The 22,162-nt window shown below is 36.9% G+C and overlaps 2 protein-coding genes across 2 annotated transcripts in view; both read left to right on the top strand.

Annotated features, from left to right (window-relative positions):
* The first annotated feature begins 9,032 nt into the window (after positions 1-9,032).
* LOC108669514 lies at positions 9,033-16,998 on the top strand. Its single transcript, XM_018156862.2, has 3 exons — positions 9,033-9,140; positions 11,542-11,640; positions 13,424-16,998. Exons 1-3 carry the CDS (start codon positions 9,033-9,035, stop codon positions 16,112-16,114), a joined length of 2,898 nt encoding a protein of 965 aa, XP_018012351.2. The 3' UTR covers positions 16,115-16,998.
* A 3,214-nt stretch (positions 16,999-20,212) lies between these two features.
* The window catches only part of LOC108669502 (serine protease nudel), a 21,644-nt gene continuing 19,694 nt past the window's right edge, over positions 20,213-22,162 (top strand). The window contains exons 1-2 of the mRNA XM_018156850.2: positions 20,213-20,449; positions 20,844-21,083. Coding sequence (XP_018012339.1) covers positions 20,317-20,449; positions 20,844-21,083 — 373 coding nt within the window. The 5' untranslated portion in view covers positions 20,213-20,316. The remainder of the gene's footprint in view (positions 20,450-20,843; positions 21,084-22,162) is intronic.

Genomic DNA, 22,162 nt, shown 5'->3' with positions numbered 1-22,162 from the left:
GTCCACATTTATCGAAGATCGTTCTTATTATTTATTTGGCATTTACATTATTTAACTTTTTTAAATGAGCATTTTCTCCGATTGAATGCAGCGCGTGCACTTCCCATAATGGAAAACCGAAATTTGTAACATTTTTCATGTAGCTAACCAAAAATTACTCCTGAAATTCTTTTGTTGAATACTAAGGCCAACATTTTATGTATTGCGCGGGATGATTAAATGATAAAACTTGAGTTCAACAGACTCTAAAGAACTTATTCAAATAAGAATTTACCTGAATTCGTTTCGTGAAACAATATCAATAATTAATAACCTAAAGGAAGAAATCACATCAACTATAGTATATTCATTAAAAATAATTACAAAGAAATCAAATTAATCGACTCATTTTAATTCAACAAGAATTGTATTATATTCCTCCAACAATGTTATTGATTAACAGGCCGTTTTAGCATGTTTTAAATAATAAATTCGAAGCTCCCACGATCAATACGACAGGTTCAATGAACAACATGTCGGCATCCCCAAACATGCCACTGTTTGCCACGTAGGGAGTTATGATGCGTCATGAATAGGCAAATGTCAATGCATGTCGTGCCTTGGCATTCCGAAGCCGCCTCGGAAGCCAGGCTACCCAAAAGCCATGTTGAAAATTTTGAGAATAGACTAAAATAACATTAACCTCAGAAGTAAGATTATAATGCTGCCTAAAACTGAAAAAATATTATTTCTACAATCACTCGGATCACTGGCGATTCCTATGAATGTCTGAGATCATTTCCCGATTAGAAAGAAAAATAAAGAACTGGTATCGATGCACTATGAGTTCAGCAAGCTGTCACAATTTACCGATTTTTGAAGTAAAGTCACTCGAACGTGATCAGTTTTTCGAACAATATTCGTCAGACTAGCATTTTGAATTTTGGTTCTAGGATTAATTAGTCTCTGCCATCGGAGCATTTAAAATTAAAAGAAATTATTTTTCGAACAATGATCGTTCAGCATCGCGATTTGTTATATTCAGGTTTTAAGCATAATTGAATGAGGAAATAAGCAATAGAAACAATTATAAATTGGTCTTGCAGATGTAGAGGTTTATTTAAGGCAAGAACGCAATAATCGCTAGATTTTAAATCAGATTCCAGTTTACATCATTCAGCATCGTTGTTCATGTGTTTATTACGCATATTAATCAGGAAAATTAATAACTATTGCTTCAGGTCTTGACCACTGAAGAGTTTCTTCAAGTTTTTACGATATACCAAGCTAAAGACGACGTATTTTGAAAAACTCTCTCATGATTTTCCAAACCTCTTCAGATCTTCAATTCTCTTTAGTCTTGACAAAATATTTCGCCCATTTGATTGCATCATTCGGTTTGTGAGATTTTTTAACAAATGATGTAGAGTAGGCGTTTATTAGTTCCAGTTTATGTCATTTTAGTGTTTTTTTTTTTGGTCTTGGGTAGACAACTCACATAAAATTGCTGCGAACTGTATAAATATTTTTCATAGTTCGTACGGTCTGTTCCGTAGCTCGTGAGTTAAGTGTAATTTCACAGTGTGCTTGGAATATGTTCATTAAAATGTCCTTATTCGTTTATATTTCTTCCATTATTCTCGCCCTGAGTAAATGATGTGTATTTTATCTAGCAATACGGTTCATTTTATAGTTTTAACGCGTTCAATTTTGTGTATTTAGTACAGAATTTTGGTGCTGGCTCAGTTACTTGGATGATAAACAAAATGTAATTATTCCTGGCTTTTTTGTATTTTTTTCTGCAGTATTCCTTTGAAACCGAACGACCGTTGATAAATAGAATTATTTTTTTTTGAAAAATCACCACTGCATAACTGCAAAACCACTATCTCTTATAAAAATATGACCTATAACTAGCATGAAGATTCTTCGTGAATCTTTGATGCAACATGGAACTCCAAAGCCAACTAGCTGGACCTCGGTCGTGCATGCTTTATTTTTATTATAAGAACTCATTAGCAATGAGCAATTGCATATCGAACTGCGCGTTCACCAGCAATAACATGAGTTATCTGTAACTGTTGACGCTTTATTACGAATTTCGAACAGTTATAGCGATTGTATGTTTTTCTTTTAAGATAATTTTTAATTATTAATTAATTAATTTTTAGCAGCGCGTAATTACGTGAGCAACCACGAGAGCTCCCGGACGTGACCGCCGCAATGCCTGCTAGACTTGAGCACTGCCGTCATTAAATTTATGCAAAATGTTGCATGAAAGAAATGAAACGAAAATTTATATTCTAGGAGCCCGAGGCATATCAAAAACGTGCCGTTCATTGCAAGCCTCTCCTGAGGATGCAGCACGAGGAGGTTTTGAGCACAGGCAATTTTAATGAGCAAGAACGATGAACATCGAGGAAGTATAGCAAGTAAATGCTGCACGCAGTTTCAATTACATCCTGATTTGTCAGAATCTTATTAAATTGATATTAATTTAATATCAATTAAATCAACCTCCTCAGCCCTGATGGCAAGGCTGAAGAGGTAGTTGAGTGCTTATGCAAGAAATTGGGCGCCTCTCATATCTTGATGTTATTCCAGAAGTAGGACTTTGGTTTCAGCGTGGACGTGGCTGGATGGTGTGGTTTGAGTTCTGCCAAGTGCGATTCTGAGTGCTGTGTTTCGTATGGTTTGCAAGTGGTCGTGAAATGTGGGTGAAATTACAGTGCCCTGGCTAGACCAGCGTAGTCCAGCACTGAACGCGTATCTATTGCTTGTAAACTAGTGTGAGGGTTTCTTTGTATTATTTGAACAAAATGACTAGCTCTGCATTTTATTTTGAGATTCTGTATGTGTGACCCGAAAGGCATGGAAGTGTTGTAAGTGACACCTCGAATCTAGGTTTCGTGTGTGAGTGATGTGATGGTGTTGTTTAGTGTGACTGCGGGTCTGTGTTGATGCCCCTTTGTGTGGTTTGTTAGTAGCGTGCTTGCTGATTTTAATGGGGGCTACTTTGAGTCTGTTGCGTGCTAGCTAGCCCTCTAGTAGTGTGATGTAAGGTTGTACCTGTGCAGAGCATGTGTTGGCACTGGTGTGTGTTGATGTAATTTTGATGTCGTCTGCGTAAGATGATATGCGAATGTTGTCTGATGGGGCAGGAATGTCATGCATGTAAAGATTGAAAAGGGTTGGTGAAAGGACTGGCTCTTGGGATACTCCGCTCGGTATGTTCATTGCGTGTGATGACTTGCAATAATGTAGTATACGAATGACTGTCTGCCTGTTAAGTAGTTGGCAAGCCAACGTTTGGTGGTGTTATGTAGCCTTGTATTGTAGATTTTCTATGTGAGCAGGAAACGCGGGATGGCATCAAAGGCTATGCTATTGTAGATTGTAATCACGAGTGTACGGTGCGCGGGGCGCTTGGAATTAATGCCATCGTGTGTACGTTGTGTGAGGTTGGTGAGGAGTGTGGTGGTGGAGTGATGGTCTCTGTAACCGTGTTGTGTGGGTGAGAGGGGAATGTGGGGCTTGGTTATAGTTTGAGGCGCTCCACAGCTAGTAGGGGTGTTTTTCGGTTTCAGGAAGGTAATGATTTTGCCAGTTTTTCAGATTGATGGTATAATGCAGTGCATGGGAGTATGAAAGTTAGCTATATTTGTGTGAGTGGTGATACCGTGCTGGCCTATGTGCTTAAGATGAATGTTGGAGATGTTGTCTTGCCCCAGGGCTGAATAATTTTTGAGTTGTTTTGACGCCTCATGAGGTGTCGGGCCCTCATCAGACACCTCATATGTTAGGCGTCTGATGATGTGGCTATAGGATGTAATTGTTGTCTGGTGGAAATTTGCGCTGGCGCCTGAGAATTTGTCTGTCTGCCATATGCTTGGGTAGGTGACTGATACGTTAATAATAATTTATCAATATGTTAGACTGTTTCTTGCATGAAGGGAAGGTATCAGAGGTGGTAGTAGCTGCGAGGGATCGGGTAAGGACACTGTTGTAGTTGGAGTGGCAGCGGATTATATTGTTTTGAGGAGTCGGTGCTGTGGTCGAGTGTCACCACTCGCCACAAACTCTACCCTGCAGCGTTGCTTTGTTTATTCATTATAGAGGTTTTGATTCGTTCATTTCGTCTATAGTTGCCTAGCTGTGAGTGTAGGGTTGGTGTGCGTCTTAGGTTGTTGCGTGTTGTAATGAGACGCGAGATGTCAGGCGTGACATTAGAGTTGTAATTTTTCCTAATGCATTTGGGGACACCTATCTTGTATGCCTCGGTGATGATGGTGTTAAAGTGGGTGAGGGTATAATCAAGTTTGGTGATGGGTTGTGTGTTCAGCCCCCGGAAGTGAGCATTCGTTTCCCTGATGAAGTCGTCACAGGAGCTTTTCTTGTATTTGTGAATGGTTTGTGAAGTGTGCAAGTAAGTGTCTTTGGTGGAAAACAGTGTGGTCATACTGGGTAAGTGGTTGGATGAGAGATCCGTTTCCAATCTCCTGGAAATCCTGTGTGAGAGTGATGGAGAGCAGAATGGTAGGGGAGGTAGGGGAGGTAGGTCCACATATAGAGCTTGATGTGGTATGTTAGTGGGAGTGAGTGTATTGTTAATTTAGGATGAAGAGCTGGTCTTAGTTGGTTGCAGATCTCCACCCCTCGAGCAGTGGTGTCTTGTGAGTTATAGCTACCAGTCTGGATGCTTTGCGTTGAAGTCACCTACAAGCATCAGGTCTGGTAGTGTGTTTAATGATTGAATTATAGGATCGTAGTGGGCCGGTAGACCCGGTGAGTGTTCTGGTGGAAAGTACATGTTCATGAGGATAATGTGTTTTTTGCCTGGATATGAAATGACTGTAGTTATGTGTGCCTTGTCTACTTGTGTTAGGGTTCTGATGTGCTGAGTTTTCTCCAAGTAGGTTGCATTATGGTGGATATGTGATTAATCCACCACCTTCCTCGTGTTGCCTATCCTGTCTGATGGCAGTGTAGTTTGGGAAGGATATGGTGTCGTGTGCGATAGCCTGAGGCTTGTCTCTAGTATGATGGCGACGTGAATTTTTTGGAGTGCATGTATTGTTTGAGTTTAACGTGTGCTGGCTTGTGGTCGAGCGGAAGAGCCGGGGGGCGCACTGGCGATTGGGGGACCGGCGTACGCGGGTGAATTTGCGGCACGAATATGTTGGCCAATAGAAGGCACAACGAGCAGAATTAGTCGCTGGTATTATGCCTAAGGGTTGGAAGCGAGGTGCACTTGAGGTGGAACCAGCGCCTGCAATTGTTGCACAAGACAGATCCCCCACCCACGCGATAAGATGTTATACGCGTGGTGCAGATGTGGCACAAGGTGATAGTGCCCGGGTTTCGCATGATGTCACCACCGAGCTGGAGGAAAAGGTACAGGGGCCTGGCAGCCGGGCTCCAAGTCCTCCATAAGAAAAAAACGTTGGTCCAAGCCAAACGGGTAGCGCCTCTCAGGACAAAACACTGTAGAGCCATCTCCCCACGGCTCCCCAGTGAGGTTGAGGTGGGGGCAATTTGTCCCTCCCAGAGGGGTGTTGCCATGACGTAGACGCCCCCCCCCCAATAGCGAGTATCAGTAGGTGTAGGCAAGTATGGCTGACATTTCATGACTCAGAGAATATATTAAAATTTCAATATTATTAAAAATTTATCAATATACAAATTACTTTCATGATTTTCTAAACTGGAGCATTTCTCATTCATCCTAAACACTAAACAGAATATAAAGACTCTGCATATTTCAATCACATATGATGTGAATTTTTCAATTGAAATTTAAAAATCCATATTTAAGATTCTTTGTAATCTTCTTGAAGAGCAGGATTTGAAGATTGGATTTTTCGATATCCAAGGTGACCAAATGTTTACTGAGGAAATTATCTCGACCATTGAGACACCTAGCCTCAAGACTAATGCAATAAAATATATATGGCCGTAGAAGACAAATGTAATTAAATATTCTAGGTTCAGGGTATAAAATAATTCAAGGCCCAGCTAGAATTTTTGTTCATGTTTGATCGACGCTCAATAAATTCTATAGTTCATTATGAAATAAATTTGTTTAAAAAATTATTCCTATACAATTGGTCTAACAATATATGAGTGATAGATTCGGTATCATACAAGCAGTAGTGCACGACTAATCGCTAAAAAATTCTAATAATTTCATCTGTAAGGCAGTAAGATAACTTATGAACTTAAGAAAACTTAAGATCTTTGAGAATAATTTACAAAAAAATTAAGCCTTAGAAAAATAAAGCCTCATGACATCCATTAATTTGTCCATCCGATTGTTGAGTCACCAATTGAGAGGCTTTAGTTGGGAAATCTCTAATCATTGATAATCTTCCTAACTCCAATCATCGATAAGCTAACATACGCCGATTTTACTCAGCAAAACAGAAAAAACGTAAACTCTATAAAGTGAAACTCATATTCATGATATTGTAACGTTTTCTTGTGGTGTATCTAAGCCGTCTTTACGTGCCGTCTTTGTATAGCATTGTTTGGGCCGCTCGATGCCGAAGCTTGTTCTGACATTTGCCTTCAACGTCCTTTAAAAATGCCTGGGTAACCTTCGACACGAATGTTAAATGAAGCTCCGAGTACCGACCACTGCCAGCAAGTTATTGATTGGCTATTGAGCGGACAAGTTCTCGAATTTTACGCTGAACTGTACCATTCCTGAAGCTAGCTCGGCAATTCGATCCCATAGAAATATTATACAGTTAGGGTATTCACATTATGATCTTCATGCTAAAACAGGCTATAAGTACCAACAATACATACGTTATTTACCGTAATGAAGATGTATAGGGCCACATTCTTGCTTCTTGAAACCTTGATCTAATATCACAAAAGTTGCATAATTGAAATCAAACCATCGCACTCAGATTAAATGAAGCCATTACAGATTGTTTTCTAGAAACTAGTACCAGCGTTTTCAGTTGCAATGGGAACGTTCAGATTTATATGATGAAATTTACTTTCAATTGCTACGATTCAACATTTCATTTTCAGATTTAGAACCCGGAGGCAAATTTTTAAGCCATAATTTAATTTGCAGTACAGGTTTAAAATTCGCATATTCATTTAAGTTCACACCAGCATTTCCAATAGCAATAATATATAGTGTTTTTTCCAATACTCCAACAGTTTTGAGATAAATGTAATGCTTATTTCGTTTACAAAATGCACATAATTTCCTAATTGTAGCTTGTTTTTTCCGATCCTCAGGTCACGATCATCAGCGACTTCTAGGGGAGACCAATTACCGATGAACAAACTTATTTTAAAAACTTGGACAACTTTATGAAGTTTTGACCGCGTACGACTTTCCTCCGACCTAACTTGTTATTACATAAAATTTCAAGACTTTTAATTCAATATTTGGAAGGAGTTGGGATCTTCTATATTCCTGTACATATGAAGCAGCCGAGTGCGAATGGCGCCTGTTATTTTGGGGTTTAATTCATTGCCCAGAAACCTCCCGGAATTTTTTTAACAGCGGTCACAAATCTTATACGATATTTAACTGAGATATTTTTTGTAGGAGGATGAATCCCGAGAGCTTTACAAATATTCATCTAGTAATACTTAGGGCAAAAAGAGGGCAATATTACAAACAAGCTTATGAGAATAAAACTTGCCCATGTCTTCCACCAAAATATCAGTAAAGTTTTCGGCCGTCAAAATGGAACCTTCACACATGAAAGAAACACTGTAATTACTGAAAAGTACGAGCAGACTTTTTTATACATCACACCATAAATTCGAATGATTTCAAGACCGAGTTTTCAATTGCAGACACCGAGTAATTTTCTGTGTAATTTGATTTTTGTTTTGAATTAAATTATTGGAGCAGTTATGAGTCATTGGCAAGCAATTGAAGGTCGCTCTTAATAAAACAACGCAATCAATTTATTTATATCTTTTGATGACTAATTTACCAGTTTAGCGTAGTTAATTTTTCATTAATATTTTAATGCCGTAACTATTAACTTCAGGTAATCTAATTTGCATTATTTAAGAAAAAATCGTCCTCTATTAGCACAGGTACTGGAATATGATTTTAAAATGGTACATATAAATTTTTAGAGTAATAATTTTTACATTTGAAACAGGATGTAATTGATCGCATCCAATCGTATTTCCATGCCATTTTCCTAGATTCTTTTGGTTTCCTGTTATTGCCGTTTCAATTAATATACAAAATAATTTTCATGGCGCAGTTTTCTTTAACACAAAATGTGCTTAAAATATTCGGTTACACGAGTAACATCCTGCTCTAAAAATTATGTCTGACCTCTCTCATATTTCACATTGAGGTCTAACAAGCTCTCATTTTATCAAGCCCTTTTTAGTCTGACCAAATTTTGGGGTTGAAATGTTCTGAGCTTCTCTCCCTCCACAACCTTTACTCTGAATTGAATAATACTGAAACAAATGTAGTCCTTAATTCTAATTTTCTTGGAAGTTTTTTCTTGTAATTTGACTAACGATGAACATACAGACCAGTTAGAAGAGTTTTAGACCTCGCAATGATTTTGATTAGCATTTCTGACTTAAAAACAATTACTTTCAAGTTACAGAAATTCCTACCATTTATTTGTGGTATCCAAATCGAGCGTGCAAAGTAGAAGAAGAAATGGAACTGTTTACACAACTACGTCATCGACATGAGTAAATGAAATACCTTGTAACATTTAAAATAATCTTATATCATCATTATCTATCGATCAAAGAGGCCGTAAACTGAAAAGTATCCAGACATTTCCGGAGCTACCAGCACGAGACAATTAAAAATTCAAAATCCATCAGTGAGACCCCGGAACTGACAGACGACAATCTAGATGTCCTTGCACTGACCTGTGTAACACTCTCTATCAGCGAAAAAGTTTACTACCTAGAGACCTGCGAATCAAATCGTGACAGTATTCATGGACTCTAGAGGCCTTCAGAGCAAGTTGTGACTGCCTCTAGAGAGGATACAAGACTCGTGGCCAGAATCCTAGAAAGAAGCTGCGGCGGCGATGGTGCGGCTTGTGATGCTGGCCGTTGGGGCGGTGTTGACGCTCGCGCTCTTCATGGGCTTCTTGCTGAGCAGCTTCGTCGTGGCCGTGATCGTCACGAGTCGGCAGGTCAGATTAATTATAATTATCAATAATAAATTAGTTTTAAGATGTGGAAATAACACTTGTCTAGATAAAGTTTTATGAACTTTTTTTATGTGATAAATTAAGGTCAGTTACAGAATGATTGGAGAACTCGTTAGGTTTTTGTTATTTCCGTTTACTAGACCACTACCATATTCAACAAGACATTCTTTATTTTTACTGACAATAAGTGTTTCGGAACATGCTTTATTCACAACTCCCGACAAATATATACAACCCCAGATTTCGTCATACTACGGAAATAGGAAGCTGGAAGATCAAAGATACTCTTATCTTCCCAGACTTGCTTTAGGTTTATGAGTCGTCGGGAAAAATTATTCGCCTAAACTTTGCGCGCCTATCGGAGAATTTTCATAAAAAAATTTATTTTGATTTCTTTTCAATGACATTTTTCAGGTTACAAAATCTCAACACTACTATTAACTATAAATTTATAGGTTCTCTGTTGCCAAAATGATCTTTCCACAATAATGTTTACTGTTCATACAATTGGAAAAATAAATTTTTTATTTATGCAGGACGGAAGAGTTTCGAAAGAAAAATCACATTCCTCAAGTAAATATTTACAGCTTAATTTTGAAAACTGAATACCACATATTTTTACCTACAAAAATGACAAGGCTGGAAAAATTATGTTTTAATGCTGGAGAAAAATAATTCGGGTTTGTATCCTTTATTCTAACTGCACGGAAAAACGAACGAAAATGTTGTAGAGGTTTTGTTGCTTAAGTTACATTAATTAATTTATTTATATATTTCTGAAAAACTGTTCATCATAATATCATTCGTCTACCTGCAAGTTATGTTGAGCAAACATTTTTCGTCGACAGACAATCGTACGTTTAATATTGATTTAGTAACCTTTCAAACCATTTAAGTATTATATAATTATTATATATCGGATTATTTAAATCAAGGTTAAACGATACCAAAATGTTAATGTTTCTAATATTCTCTCTGAATTCCAAGATTTATTCGCAAGTATGAAATGAATACTGTGACTTATCCTATGACATGACAATCAGTGAGGATGAACCTACTAACACAATTCTTTATAATATTTTAGTCTGTGGAACTGATCAATGAAATCGACGTATGCGCTCATGTTTAAAATTAACATTATATTTTACACACTTTATATGTATGCAACGAATGGACCGCACTCTCAGGAGCTTTAACATGCAAACAACAAGTACTCAGGAACTACCTTAATTAGTTTCGTGACACAGAGGCAGCCGTATCATCTGATGGCTTATCTCCAGACTTTGATGATACGAATTTAAACCATTTTTTCTTCTGAAAAAAACTGGAATTATTCGTTTCTACATTATTATTAATAAATACAATTCTCAAAACTCGTTGGATGAAAAAAGTTTTTCATGTTAAATTCATCCGAATGAACACATTGTACGATCCTCATCACAAACATGTCACTTCTAAAATAGTACAGGCAAACTCACACGTGCTCTGGATAACTTCTTCGTAGAATTATCGATAAACTTGTTTTTCTTAAGACCGTTTTGGTCATTTTAACCGAAACTAAAATGCACTCCTAAGCAGTTAAATAACTATTTTTTAAACTAAAGTGAGAGTATTTTCGTTTTTTAACTCATTATGCAAATTAACTTCGTTACACGCAGCGTTCCGCTGACGAATACGAGGAAACAAAACTCAAGTGAATTTTAATGATCGCTAAATAACTTTGCTGGTGAGAAAATACGCATAATGAACCGGACATGAAGTTCACGTGTCATCTAAAGTTCTGGCAAAGCTCGAAGAAAAGTTGGGACCTGCTATGAAAATAATTCAGCCAGTAATTAGCGGCGTGATTGGATCCTTGGCACCTCTTTAAATTTTTAAACAGAGTCAGTTTTTCTCAAACTGAAATTTAAAAACTATCATTAAAAGTAGCTTCTTTCGTGCTATCACATTATATGAATGGCGCAATAATACTTGGGAAGTTTGAAGTATAAGCAATGTCGTCGGCATTGCGGAAAGAGTCTGGAATTTTGTTACTTTAGAGTTCCTGAAAACGAGACATATTAATGAATTAATCAGTTACAGCACTAAATAAATAATTTCATCTTTTTTTATCATACAACAGAAATAAACTTATAAATAAAATTCATTAGGAGAAAAACTGTAGTCCTAGCTATCGAAATATCCAATTAAGCCATGACTTCCACTGGTACATTTTTTATATCTGCCTGTGAACACGCAGCACTGTGACAAATTGTTTTCGAAGTCGCATCTTCTTCGCACCACATCATTAGCACATCATTATAATTTTTTGTGATATATTTTTATCGGTTCTACATAGAAGATAGAAGATCGCTTCTATTGATGATTGCCTTGCTTCCCTCAGTCCAAGAGTGCTGGCAACCTCATGATCCTGCAGCTGGGGGCTACAGACCTGATGCTCTCGTTACTGGGTCTAGCGCTGTCGTCCCCGTCGCTACTTCAGGTAAAACATCGTCTTCTCCGTACACGTTTAGCCTTTAGATTAGAAGCTAAAATTCCTCCAGGCAACGCGTGCATCTAAAATTGACACAATCAATCTAGCGCTGTTTCGTTCTGCTTTGAAAATAAAACATAGCTTACCTATGATCCCTACGAATCCTAATCGCGATCAAGATTTTGCTGGACTAAATGAGACTTTTCCGGTTTTTATGATGAGCTTGCAAATAAATTGTTACAAAATTTGTATATGTTCTGCGTTTAGCACAACATAATTTGTATATTCATTTCCAAAATCTGAAGGACATTTAGAACCAATGTTTAATGACTTTAGTTCTTGAGTAATTTCAGTGTTTCACCTTACATTTTTCACCGAGTGAAATTATGGAAATAATTTTCAAGCATCAAGTGGAATAGTTCGACGAAAGTGTACGGGCACTCACTAACATTTCTTTAAAATATTGAAGATATTTTTTAAACCATGCCCTTTTTCTATTCATAACACAGTGTCACTAATTATCGCTAATTACTGCAGCTGAACGCTGAAATTTCTTGTGTATGTACGTCATATGCCAGCTAATTATAAATTGCAAAGTGCAAACGAGCATTAGAGCTTAGGGCTTTCATTTGAAATTGTTTCAGATAAGTGAATCGTTTGCAAGCACAACAAAATTTTATAATTTTGTCTGTGTACATAAAAAATATCATCAAGAATGTTGAATGCGCAATTCTGATTGAATAAATGCAAAACAGTCATGATAAAAACATATCCATTTCGAAACTGAACTGGTCCTTGAAATTAGCCGCGATATAGAGTCTCATTCTGAGTCTTCATTGAATTAAAATTGTAGAGCAATTTGCACTTTTTATTCAAACGTTGGTCCTTATCAAAGAGAAAATTCGACAGAAAATTTTTTCAACTTATTTTAAAGATATTCGAATCATTAGGAATTCGCCACTACAGAGCGAGACCACTGAATATAATAAGTATTTCATTGATATAATTATTTAGAATAATTATTCAACTATGAAGGATATGAAACAATATGTACTTATTACAATAGCAAAAATGTTGATAATAGCTTAAAAATTATTTATTAATAATTAAATTTCAGAGCCGCATTAGTACTTAATATCAAGTTTACAAGTAATATTTACTTTTTGATGAAAAAATAGTTGCCTTAACAAATTATTTGAATTAAACACATTCCCAACATCGGTTGCATTTGTTCTTACTTCTATCTTGTAATAACATAATAGAAAGTAACCGTAACACCTTTGCAGAAGTCTATTATTTTAACATGTAATAATCATGCTCGTTTAACAAAATTAATAAAATAAAACATACATCCAGGTATCATTTACGAATATGACGCCTTATTTTTTGTATTTTTAAGTAAAGTAAATATATGGTGTATATATGAGTAAAGAAATATGTGCAATAACATGTGGTCACACAAAATTTATTCGATTCATTTATGACCATTTCGAACAGTGACTTTTTCGATCAATTTTTATTTGTATAAAAAGGTACATTTCTCCCGAAACATGCTCATTGGTATATTTTTTCATACAAAACACTAAAATTATTTTAATTTCGAAACTACACTTACTACACAACTACACACTGCACAAACATTCATAATTACACTTTCATACTTGTCTTTGTTCTGCTCCACTGATCCGACACGCTTCCAATCGGAGATCACAAGCCATTGAGAAGTCTCTGCATATTTAAATAGTTTTGATTTCTGTCAATTTTAAAATTAAACCTTAATTATTGCCTGCAGGGACGGTGGCTCATATCAGACGAGGGAGACCACCCCAACATGGTTGGCACTGAAGCATCTATAAAAGAGAATTTTTCATCCAGCATCATCAACTCCACCACTAAATCAACAACAGATGTTAGCATAAGCACAGACGGCCAACCTTCAGGAAATTATTATTCGTCATTATTAACGGTTGCGAAGTTTGAAGCAACAACAACCAAAGTATTGAAATTTAGCCATGAAGACTCAACCGTATTTTCGATTTTAAGAGACGATGAAAGAAGTACAGAAAATTCACTCATGAACCCAGAATATGACACTCATTCTTCGTCATTGAAAGACAATGATTCATCTAGCGAAGTCTTCGTGATGAACTACAACACTTCTTTCTTCCCAATGATGACTTACCACGAAACTTCAACTAACCATGCCGGGAAAGACGGTGTAACGTCAATTTATTCATACACGACAGACTCGACTATTAAAGTTGATGAAACTTCGGTTGAAATCGAACACGAGTATTCTCCTTCGAGAGATTCTTCCTCAAGTTCTTCGTTAGGACTCGATTATTCATCATCAAATCCCAGGTTGAATTATGATACCATACCCAAAAGTGACAATAATGTGGATGCTAATTATAACTTTCATGATTCAACAGAAATTCCTTTCACAAGTGAAGACTCTTCATTCCATTTCTCGAAATTTGCTGACTCATTGGTTGTTGAAAATGCAACTTACACATTTTCTAGAGTTTCTGTTCCGGACAGAGACGATTCAAGTACGAAAAAAGGCATCTCGGTCACTCAGCCAATTGTTGTGTCTCGACGTATCTATTCAAATGTCCCATCAGAGGCAGTGCTTGCGGTTTCAAATCTCATCACTCAATCTAAAGTGCACCATGTTAGTAATAGCCAAGCAGATAGTAGTAAGGAATCACCTGGAGATTTTATTTCCTATTCTCGTGAAGGAAAGCAGCCAAGAGAAAACTATGTATCAAGTTCCCAATTGTTACTTTCAAATTCTAAAGATGATGGAATAATTTGTCGCCTGTACGGCGGCATTCTATCTCTATTGAACTTAGTGAGCGTGTGGATAGTGGTAGGACTTCACTGCGACAAATACTGTGCCATAGCCTCACCTCTGAGGTACAACCAAATAGTTACGAGAAAAAGAATAGCTATTTTCTCGCTACTCGTTTGGACGTTGTCAGTAGCAGTGTCCATTGCAATAATGGTCGTAGCACCGCGCTTCAAATATCTTGGAGGTGTTTGCCTTCCTGTCTTCAGTGACGCTGGGAAAATAATTTACACGTCGTGTCTTCTTGTAGTGCTCATCTTGTCTCCCGCGGCCATATTTATATTAGTAAATGGCAAGATCCTCTTCATCGCTCGTCAACATCAGCATCGGATCTTCTCAGCAATTTTCGAAGTGATGATGTCGGCTCAGGCTACGGTCACGCAACAAAGGAACCCGTTCGATATGCCCAAGATGAAACAAAAGTCAGCATGGGCAATATGCGAGCAGCTGATTGGCTTTGCTGTGTGTTACTGCCCTGTTGTGCTTTTCCTGTTCCTTGAATGTGCTGTTCGTTATCCGCTGAACAACTTCCTCTCTGTGGTCATGGTAGGTTCTCTGTTGCTTGCACCGTTAGTAAATAGCTTCATGTATGGCATAAAAAGCGCAACCATAAAGAAAATACTAAAAAATTATCTGAGGAAAAAGATTTCTCGAACAGCCATGAAATGTGAAATTCAGGCAAGGATTCCATCTGCTCAAAATTCTAGAAGACCGTCCATTTCGTCCACTCTGGGGTTTCCAGCCATCCACAGGTCACTGCACAGGCGCATGTCAGATTACCTGGGCCCAGAACATTTTCCTGACAACGAGCCGCGCGAGCTGGTGCGGAGGTCGTCAGAGTTATCATGGCATCCTCTGGAAGAGGGAACTCCGACACCTTCGCGGCTTCGGCAACCTCTGGACTTGGACATTCCACGGGACTGGAACACTTCGCACATAACAAGTGCGTCTCAGTACCTTGCTGTTCCTTCGTACGAGGCAGCTCGAAGTCAAACCAACAACCTTCGGTCGACATCGTCGTCTGAATCTATAGGGACTTTCAGTACTAAAGATCCCGTGACTGAAGATGAGTTTATCGTAACCTCCGCTGACATATCACCGGCTTTTCAGAATAAAGTTTCAACTAGGAAAGAAGCAGAAGCTATCCGTCCACTTTGTCCGTTTACCGACTACAATTCTTTATGTCCAAATGGTAATGTCCACCATGTTCTTTCTGTCTCAATGCCATTGTATCGTAAAGGGTCTTCTGCACTTTCATCCATTGTATCAGAGGATCCACCATTGGACACACCTTCCACCCCGCTGCTCTGCCAAGCATACATGACTCCTTGGCCCAAGACGGACGTGTCACGTTCAAATTCCCCCTATATTTTGAGGACTTTAGAGTCCCTCGTGTCAGTAGGATTAGCTCAGTCCCGTCTCACAAAATCCACTTCTTTTTGGAGAGGTTTTAGTTTTGAAAAAGAATCAGACCGTAACATTAATAACAGCTTAAATTCACTAGAGCGAGACAAAAATATGGAACTAAAAGATAAATATTGCTACGGAGCAATGATTGCTGACACTGTTGTATCTTTTCCTGAAGAGGAAACAAAATTAACCGTAGAAGATTCATCTTCTGTAATTACTTAACATTTACCGAAAAGCTTAACTGGGGGTCAATTAAAAATGTATGATATTTTGTTACCTTCTTAAGTCAACGCTTGAGGCAATTTTTTCATGGAAGGTAATACTTTGTGCAGCACATACCAGGAATTAAATAACTATTAATTATACAGAATTCCTCCAAGACTCTACATATGTTGAAAGTTATGAAATTATTATGTCTGAAATTAGTTTGTTCAGATTTAGAGCAAGTTTAATTGGAAGATATTATAGGTAATAGAAATATCTAATAAGGAAAACAATGCTTAAACCAGCTCTTCCCGATTAAATTTAAGCAAATAAAATTAGAATTAAGAGAGATGTTAAGTTTTGAATTTATTTTCGAAATGAGAGTCGGTTTGTGATTGCGATTTTCAAGGAAGATTAGGATTACTTATTCGCCGCAACCCAGTAATAGTTTAGAGCAAGATTCAAATATACAAAGTCACCGTAACGTAGCATATTCTGGATTAATCTTAGTAAAGCGTTCAATAATCGGTTATTTATTTCCAATTCAAACTTAAAAGTTAATCATCCTACCAGATCTATGGCAATTATCATCATACAGCATGACGAAAAACTTCAGCAATGACACTCTTTGGTACACGTTAGCGTTTCATAACAATTTTTCTGATAACAAGCAGAGAGATAAGAATTGATGGAATTGAATTTTGAGATGACGGGAGGAAGATGAATTATTTCAGCATGATTAGAATTGCAAGCGTTTCAGAAAACAATCTTCAAAATTTTCATTGGTCTTACCAGTCAGAAGTTATGCAGTTAAAAAAATGCTGAACATGAAGTTCATTTATAGTATCGTGTTTTTATAGAGAAGATTATTATTGCTTTAGTCAGCTTCATAAATTAAATATTATTATAATATCACAACTTGTAAAAAACAATTTTAATGCGAAATCAAACATGAATCACATTTCAACGTTGCAGCAAAAAACTTTTCCAACTTCTGACTTCGTTCTGTAGTACAAAAGTTGGTGCATTTGAATTTAGGGCCTGTCGATCGATCAAATTTTGTGGAAAAATCAACTTTGTTTATTGATAAAGATGCACATCAACCGAGTATGTAGGAAAACATTCATTATACTGATAAGCTAGTAAGCAAATTACTGTCGCAGTGTGGCTGTTGCTGTGAATTTCTATGGCTTAGCAAAGAGATACTTGAGCGAAACACTGTCAATGATGTGATAAGTAGAGTAGTGAGAGTGAATATATTCATTAAATGGAGTAAAACATTTACGACCTAATTCTCAGTTTTAATATCCTTTATTTGGGTACAAGAATTCTCTTTCCGTAATGCAGATTGAAATAAACAATCGTGATTTTGTAGAAATATGCCAGTGATGGAAAATTTATTTACGTGGCAAGAAACAAACCCATTTTTCATGGAAGATAATACTTTGTGCAGCACATACCAGGAATTAAATAACTATTAATTATACAGAATTCCTCCAAGACTCTACATATGTTGAAAGTTATGAAATTATTATGTCTGAAATTAGTTTGTTCAGATTTAGAGCAAGTTTAATTGGAAGATATTATAGGTAATAGAAATATCTAATAAGGAAAACAATGCTTAAACCAGCTCTTCCCGATTAAATTTAAGCAAATAAAATTAGAATTAAGAGAGATGTTAAGTTTTGAATTTATTTTCGAAATGAGAGTCGGTTTGTGATTGCGATTTTCAAGGAAGATTAGGATTACTTATTCGCCGCAACCCAGTAATAGTTTAGAGCAAGATTCAAATATACAAAGTCACCGTAACGTAGCATATTCTGGATTAATCTTAGTAAAGCGTTCAATAATCGGTTATTTATTTCCAATTCAAACTTAAAAGTTAATCATCCTACCAGATCTATGGCAATTATCATCATACAGCATGACGAAAAACTTCAGCAATGACACTCTTTGGTACACGTTAGCGTTTCATAACAATTTTTCTTATAACAAGCAGAGAGATAAGAATTGATGGAAGTTGAATTTCGAGATGACGGGAGGAAGATGAATTATTTCAGCATGATTAGAATTGCAAGCGTTTCAGAAAACAATCTTCAAAATTTTCATTGTTCTTACCAGTCAGAAGTTATGCAGTTAAAAAAATGCTGAACATGAAGTTCATTTATAGTATCGTGTTTTTATAGAGAAGATTATTATTGCTTTAGTCAGCTTCATAAATTAAATATTATTATAATATCACAACTTGTAAAAAACAATTTTAATGCGAAATCAAACATGAATCACATTTCAACGTTGCAGCAAAAAACGTTTCCAACTTCTGACTTCGTTCTGTAGTACAAAAGTTGGTGCATTTGAATTTAGGGCCTGTCGATCGATCAAATTTTGTGGAAAAATCAACTTTGTTTATTGATAAAGATGCACATCAACCGAGTATGTAGGAAAACATTCATTATACTGATAAGCTAGTAAGCAAATTACTGTCGCAGTGTGGCTGTTGCTGTGAATTTCTATGGCTTAGCAAAGAGATACTTGAGCGAAACACTGTCAATGATGTGATAAGTAGAGTAGTGAGAGTGAATATATTCATTAAATGGAGTAAAACATTTACGACCTAATTCTCAGTTTTAATATCCTTTATTTGAGTACAAGAATTCTCTTTCCGTAATGCAGATTGAAATAAACAATCGTGATTTTGTAGAAATATGCCAGTGATGGAAAATTTATTTACGTGGCAAGAAACAAACCCATTACTAATTAAGAAAAATAAATTTTTACCAAGAAAAGAAGGCCAAGGGCACAAAATTGAATGAGGCTGTGAAAATCGCGTGAAAAATGTATGAGGTAATATTTTTTTACGCGATTACACAAAAAAACTATTTCAGCGCCCGCTTAAAAATCATATCGCAGTCAATTAATCTATACATCACTTATGAATGATTTCCATGTGTATTTGCAGATTTAAACCAGGTTTAATTTGGCCTAGAAATAACACAGGTCCATATGATAAAAAATCGGTCATTAAAATTTTCTAATAAAAAAATGAATATCCTTCCACGAAGGTGATTGGGCAAAGAAACGTCAAGAATTGGCACCCCTATCGAAATTTGTCAAGTCATCTACGGTGATTGAATATAATTAAATGCAAATGAGATTGATTAAATTTCATTGCGATAATTTCATTGCGCTTATTTATATTTCACTTATCGTAGTATGCATTTAATACATTAAAGTGAAAAGTTACAGTTCTCGTTTCACGTTTCATCGAAATTCGTTTCTTTCAACGATTTCAAAAGACAATGAACGGTAAAAACTATAGAACACACAAAATAAGATTTTTTGCGAGTTCTCGAGCATCTGATATCAATGAAACAATTGAACTTCCCACGTAACATTGTTCGAGATAGATCAATGTTAAGTAAAGAATTAATTTCAAAAGTAGGTATGGATAGAATTGAACCTCTTGTAGAATTATGTTTCAAATAATTAAACGTTAAATATCGAACAATAGTATGAGGGTAGCTTCATGGATATTCCCATCTCATTTATTTCTTTAACCCGTCGGTCCTGAAAAGTTCTTAATTCTGGCGACGACGCAGACAAAGAAAACCGGCAGGTTATTACGAATAGGCGAGGTGAATGTTACTTCTCGTGTGACGTGCGTCAGGTTCGAAGTGTTGCACTAGTTTTACCATACGAAGAAAGCCATGAAGCTACGCTCAGGAACCATATTTATTTTATTCTGCATGCCTAATATAATAGAAAGACACGTACAGCCTAGCCATTCTCCCCGACCATAGTGTTGAAAGTGGAACAAGTTAACAACCGACACTGCTGAGAGAACTTCAGGCATTAACTGCATGCATTCCCGTTGCAATCAAAGTAATCGTGTAATGTGAAATGCTACGTCTAATAAATATACTTCCTTTACATTCAAAAGATTTGAATTTTCTGTTAACGTCAATAGTGCAATGCTTCTCACTGCTGCCTGGTAGTATTCGGCAAGATGTTAATATCTTGCCCAATGCAAAGATATTGCACTCGTCGTAGGTCTCAAGAAATTTATTGGTAGATTTTATTTAATCGATCATCTAATTTCTGTTATTTCTAGAGGGAAGATTTGCAATACGTCAGCTCTTCACAAAGATACGTTAACGGTTTTTGCAATATCAGTAGTCGCCAGTTGAATTGCATTAGTTTTGATATAGAGTTGAGTCGTAATGAAGTCACTGTATTTGTTTACACTTTTACATGGAATTTTCATCATCGCGGTGATGGAGAAAAGTTTCGCCACTGCATTGAAGAAATCAACCAATAGCTCCAAGATTTTGCGGAGAAGCCGACCATTTATCAGTAAGTACCTACTAGTTGATAGGCCTACACAGATATTAAATATTCTTAGTCATCCAATGTTAGATTTAGATTTTCCATAGTATACCATACATTCATATTTTATTTTGTTGTCACTGTCGTCGGGAACGCGGCAATTTTACATGCCCAACGTCTATGCCACTTAAGTCACCACCATACTTAGGTCGCCACCCTCCTAAATAAACTATCAATTTCAAAATAAGAATTAAACCAAAGCTCCCTAGTGAAATCCTAACGAAGTATGACTTATCTATGTTTATTGAGTATTATGATCCGTATCGTGGCTATTTTTATACGGTTTTTGCTGGTGAGCGGCGAGTTCAGTGCAGTATTAGCGAAGTTGTAACTCATGAGCCAATGCCACGTTTCGCTAAAGTTTCTGCGGAAGATGCAGCGTCTCCGTGTGGCGCGACTGGTAGACGACAGTGCGTCAAACCTGATGGTGCCGACAACGAGCTGCACTGCATCACGAAGGAGCAGGAGTGCGATGGAACAGTTCATTGTCGCGACGCACAGGACGAGTTGAACTGTACCTGCACGAGTCGGATCAAGCCTGAATTCAAGTGTGATCTGTATGACGACTGTCCCGATGGCGAAGACGAGAAAGGCTGTGGAAGTGAGTGGGGGTTTACCTTCGTATTAATCATATAGAAACGTTATGATTTTCTTCTTAGGTTCTGGCTTCCACCTCTCTGGATCCCTGATGAATCGCATAGCATTTACTATTTTCGCAGGCGGAAATTATGTACGCGAGTAAAGTTCCCCGCTAAGCAGTTATCGTGATCTAGTAAGCCCCAATGCTTTTTCAAAATTCTTAAATGGTCCTAATAACGTCTACTAACGTCAGCGTTCACCAATCGTTTTCATATTCTATTGCAGTGCTATCACGTCCGGAATTTGAATTTATTTATTTTCTTCATCCTTAGACTCGTTTCAATTTACATCCGTTTTCTGTTACATAATTTATCTTATTTGATCTTTCATTGATCATCCTTCGATAACAAAGGTTTTTTTTATTTAAGGGATGCCTCTTATTAATTTATTCAACTTCTCTCCTACTCCATGAATAACGCAACGCTCTTTCACTTATAGCATTTGTCGCGTGCGTGCCTTCTCGTTGACATTATTTGCCCAATTCCAATAATTTAGCGAAAAAGTAAATTTTACATTACATGCATTTTACCGCGACATGGATTTTACAGCGACCTTCATTTTAAAGTGACATGCATTTTACCGCTACATGCATTTTACTGCGACCTTCATTTTACAGTGACGTGCATTTTACCGCTACATACATTTACAGCGACCTTTATTTTACAGTGACATGCATTTTACAGCGACCTTCATTGTACAGTGACGTGCATTTTACAGCGACCTTCATTTTACAGTGTCATGAATTTTACCGCTACATGTATTTTATCGCTACATGCATTTTATCGCTACATGCATTTTACAGCGACCTTCATTTTACAGTGACGTGCATTTTACAGTGACATGCATTATTACAGCGACCTCCATTTTACCGTGACATGCATTTTACAGCGACCTTCATTTTACAGCGACATGCATTTTACAGCGACCTTCATTTTACAGCGACATGCATTTTACAGCGGCATGCATTTTACAGCGACATGCATTTTACAGCGACATGCATTTTACAGCGACATGCATTTTACAGCGACATGCATTTTACAG

This window comes from Hyalella azteca, unplaced genomic scaffold (assembly GCF_000764305.2).
Source record: "Hyalella azteca isolate HAZT.00-mixed unplaced genomic scaffold, Hazt_2.0.2 contig12328, whole genome shotgun sequence".
Lineage (NCBI taxonomy): Eukaryota > Metazoa > Arthropoda > Malacostraca > Amphipoda > Hyalellidae > Hyalella > Hyalella azteca.
This window is presented reverse-complemented; position numbering and strand designations above follow the sequence as displayed.

Bases quoted from the DNA above. Each gene is read 5' to 3' on its own strand.
- LOC108669514 (XM_018156862.2), top strand. From the start codon at position 9,033: ATGGTGCGGCTTGTGATGCTGGCCGTTGGGGCGGTGTTGACGCTCGCG. The intron at 9,141-11,541 runs GTCAGATTAATT...TGCTTCCCTCAG, and splicing joins TGATCGTCACGAGTCGGCAG to TCCAAGAGTGCTGGCAACCT. The intron at 11,641-13,423 runs GTAAAACATCGT...TATTGCCTGCAG, and splicing joins CGTCCCCGTCGCTACTTCAG to GGACGGTGGCTCATATCAGA.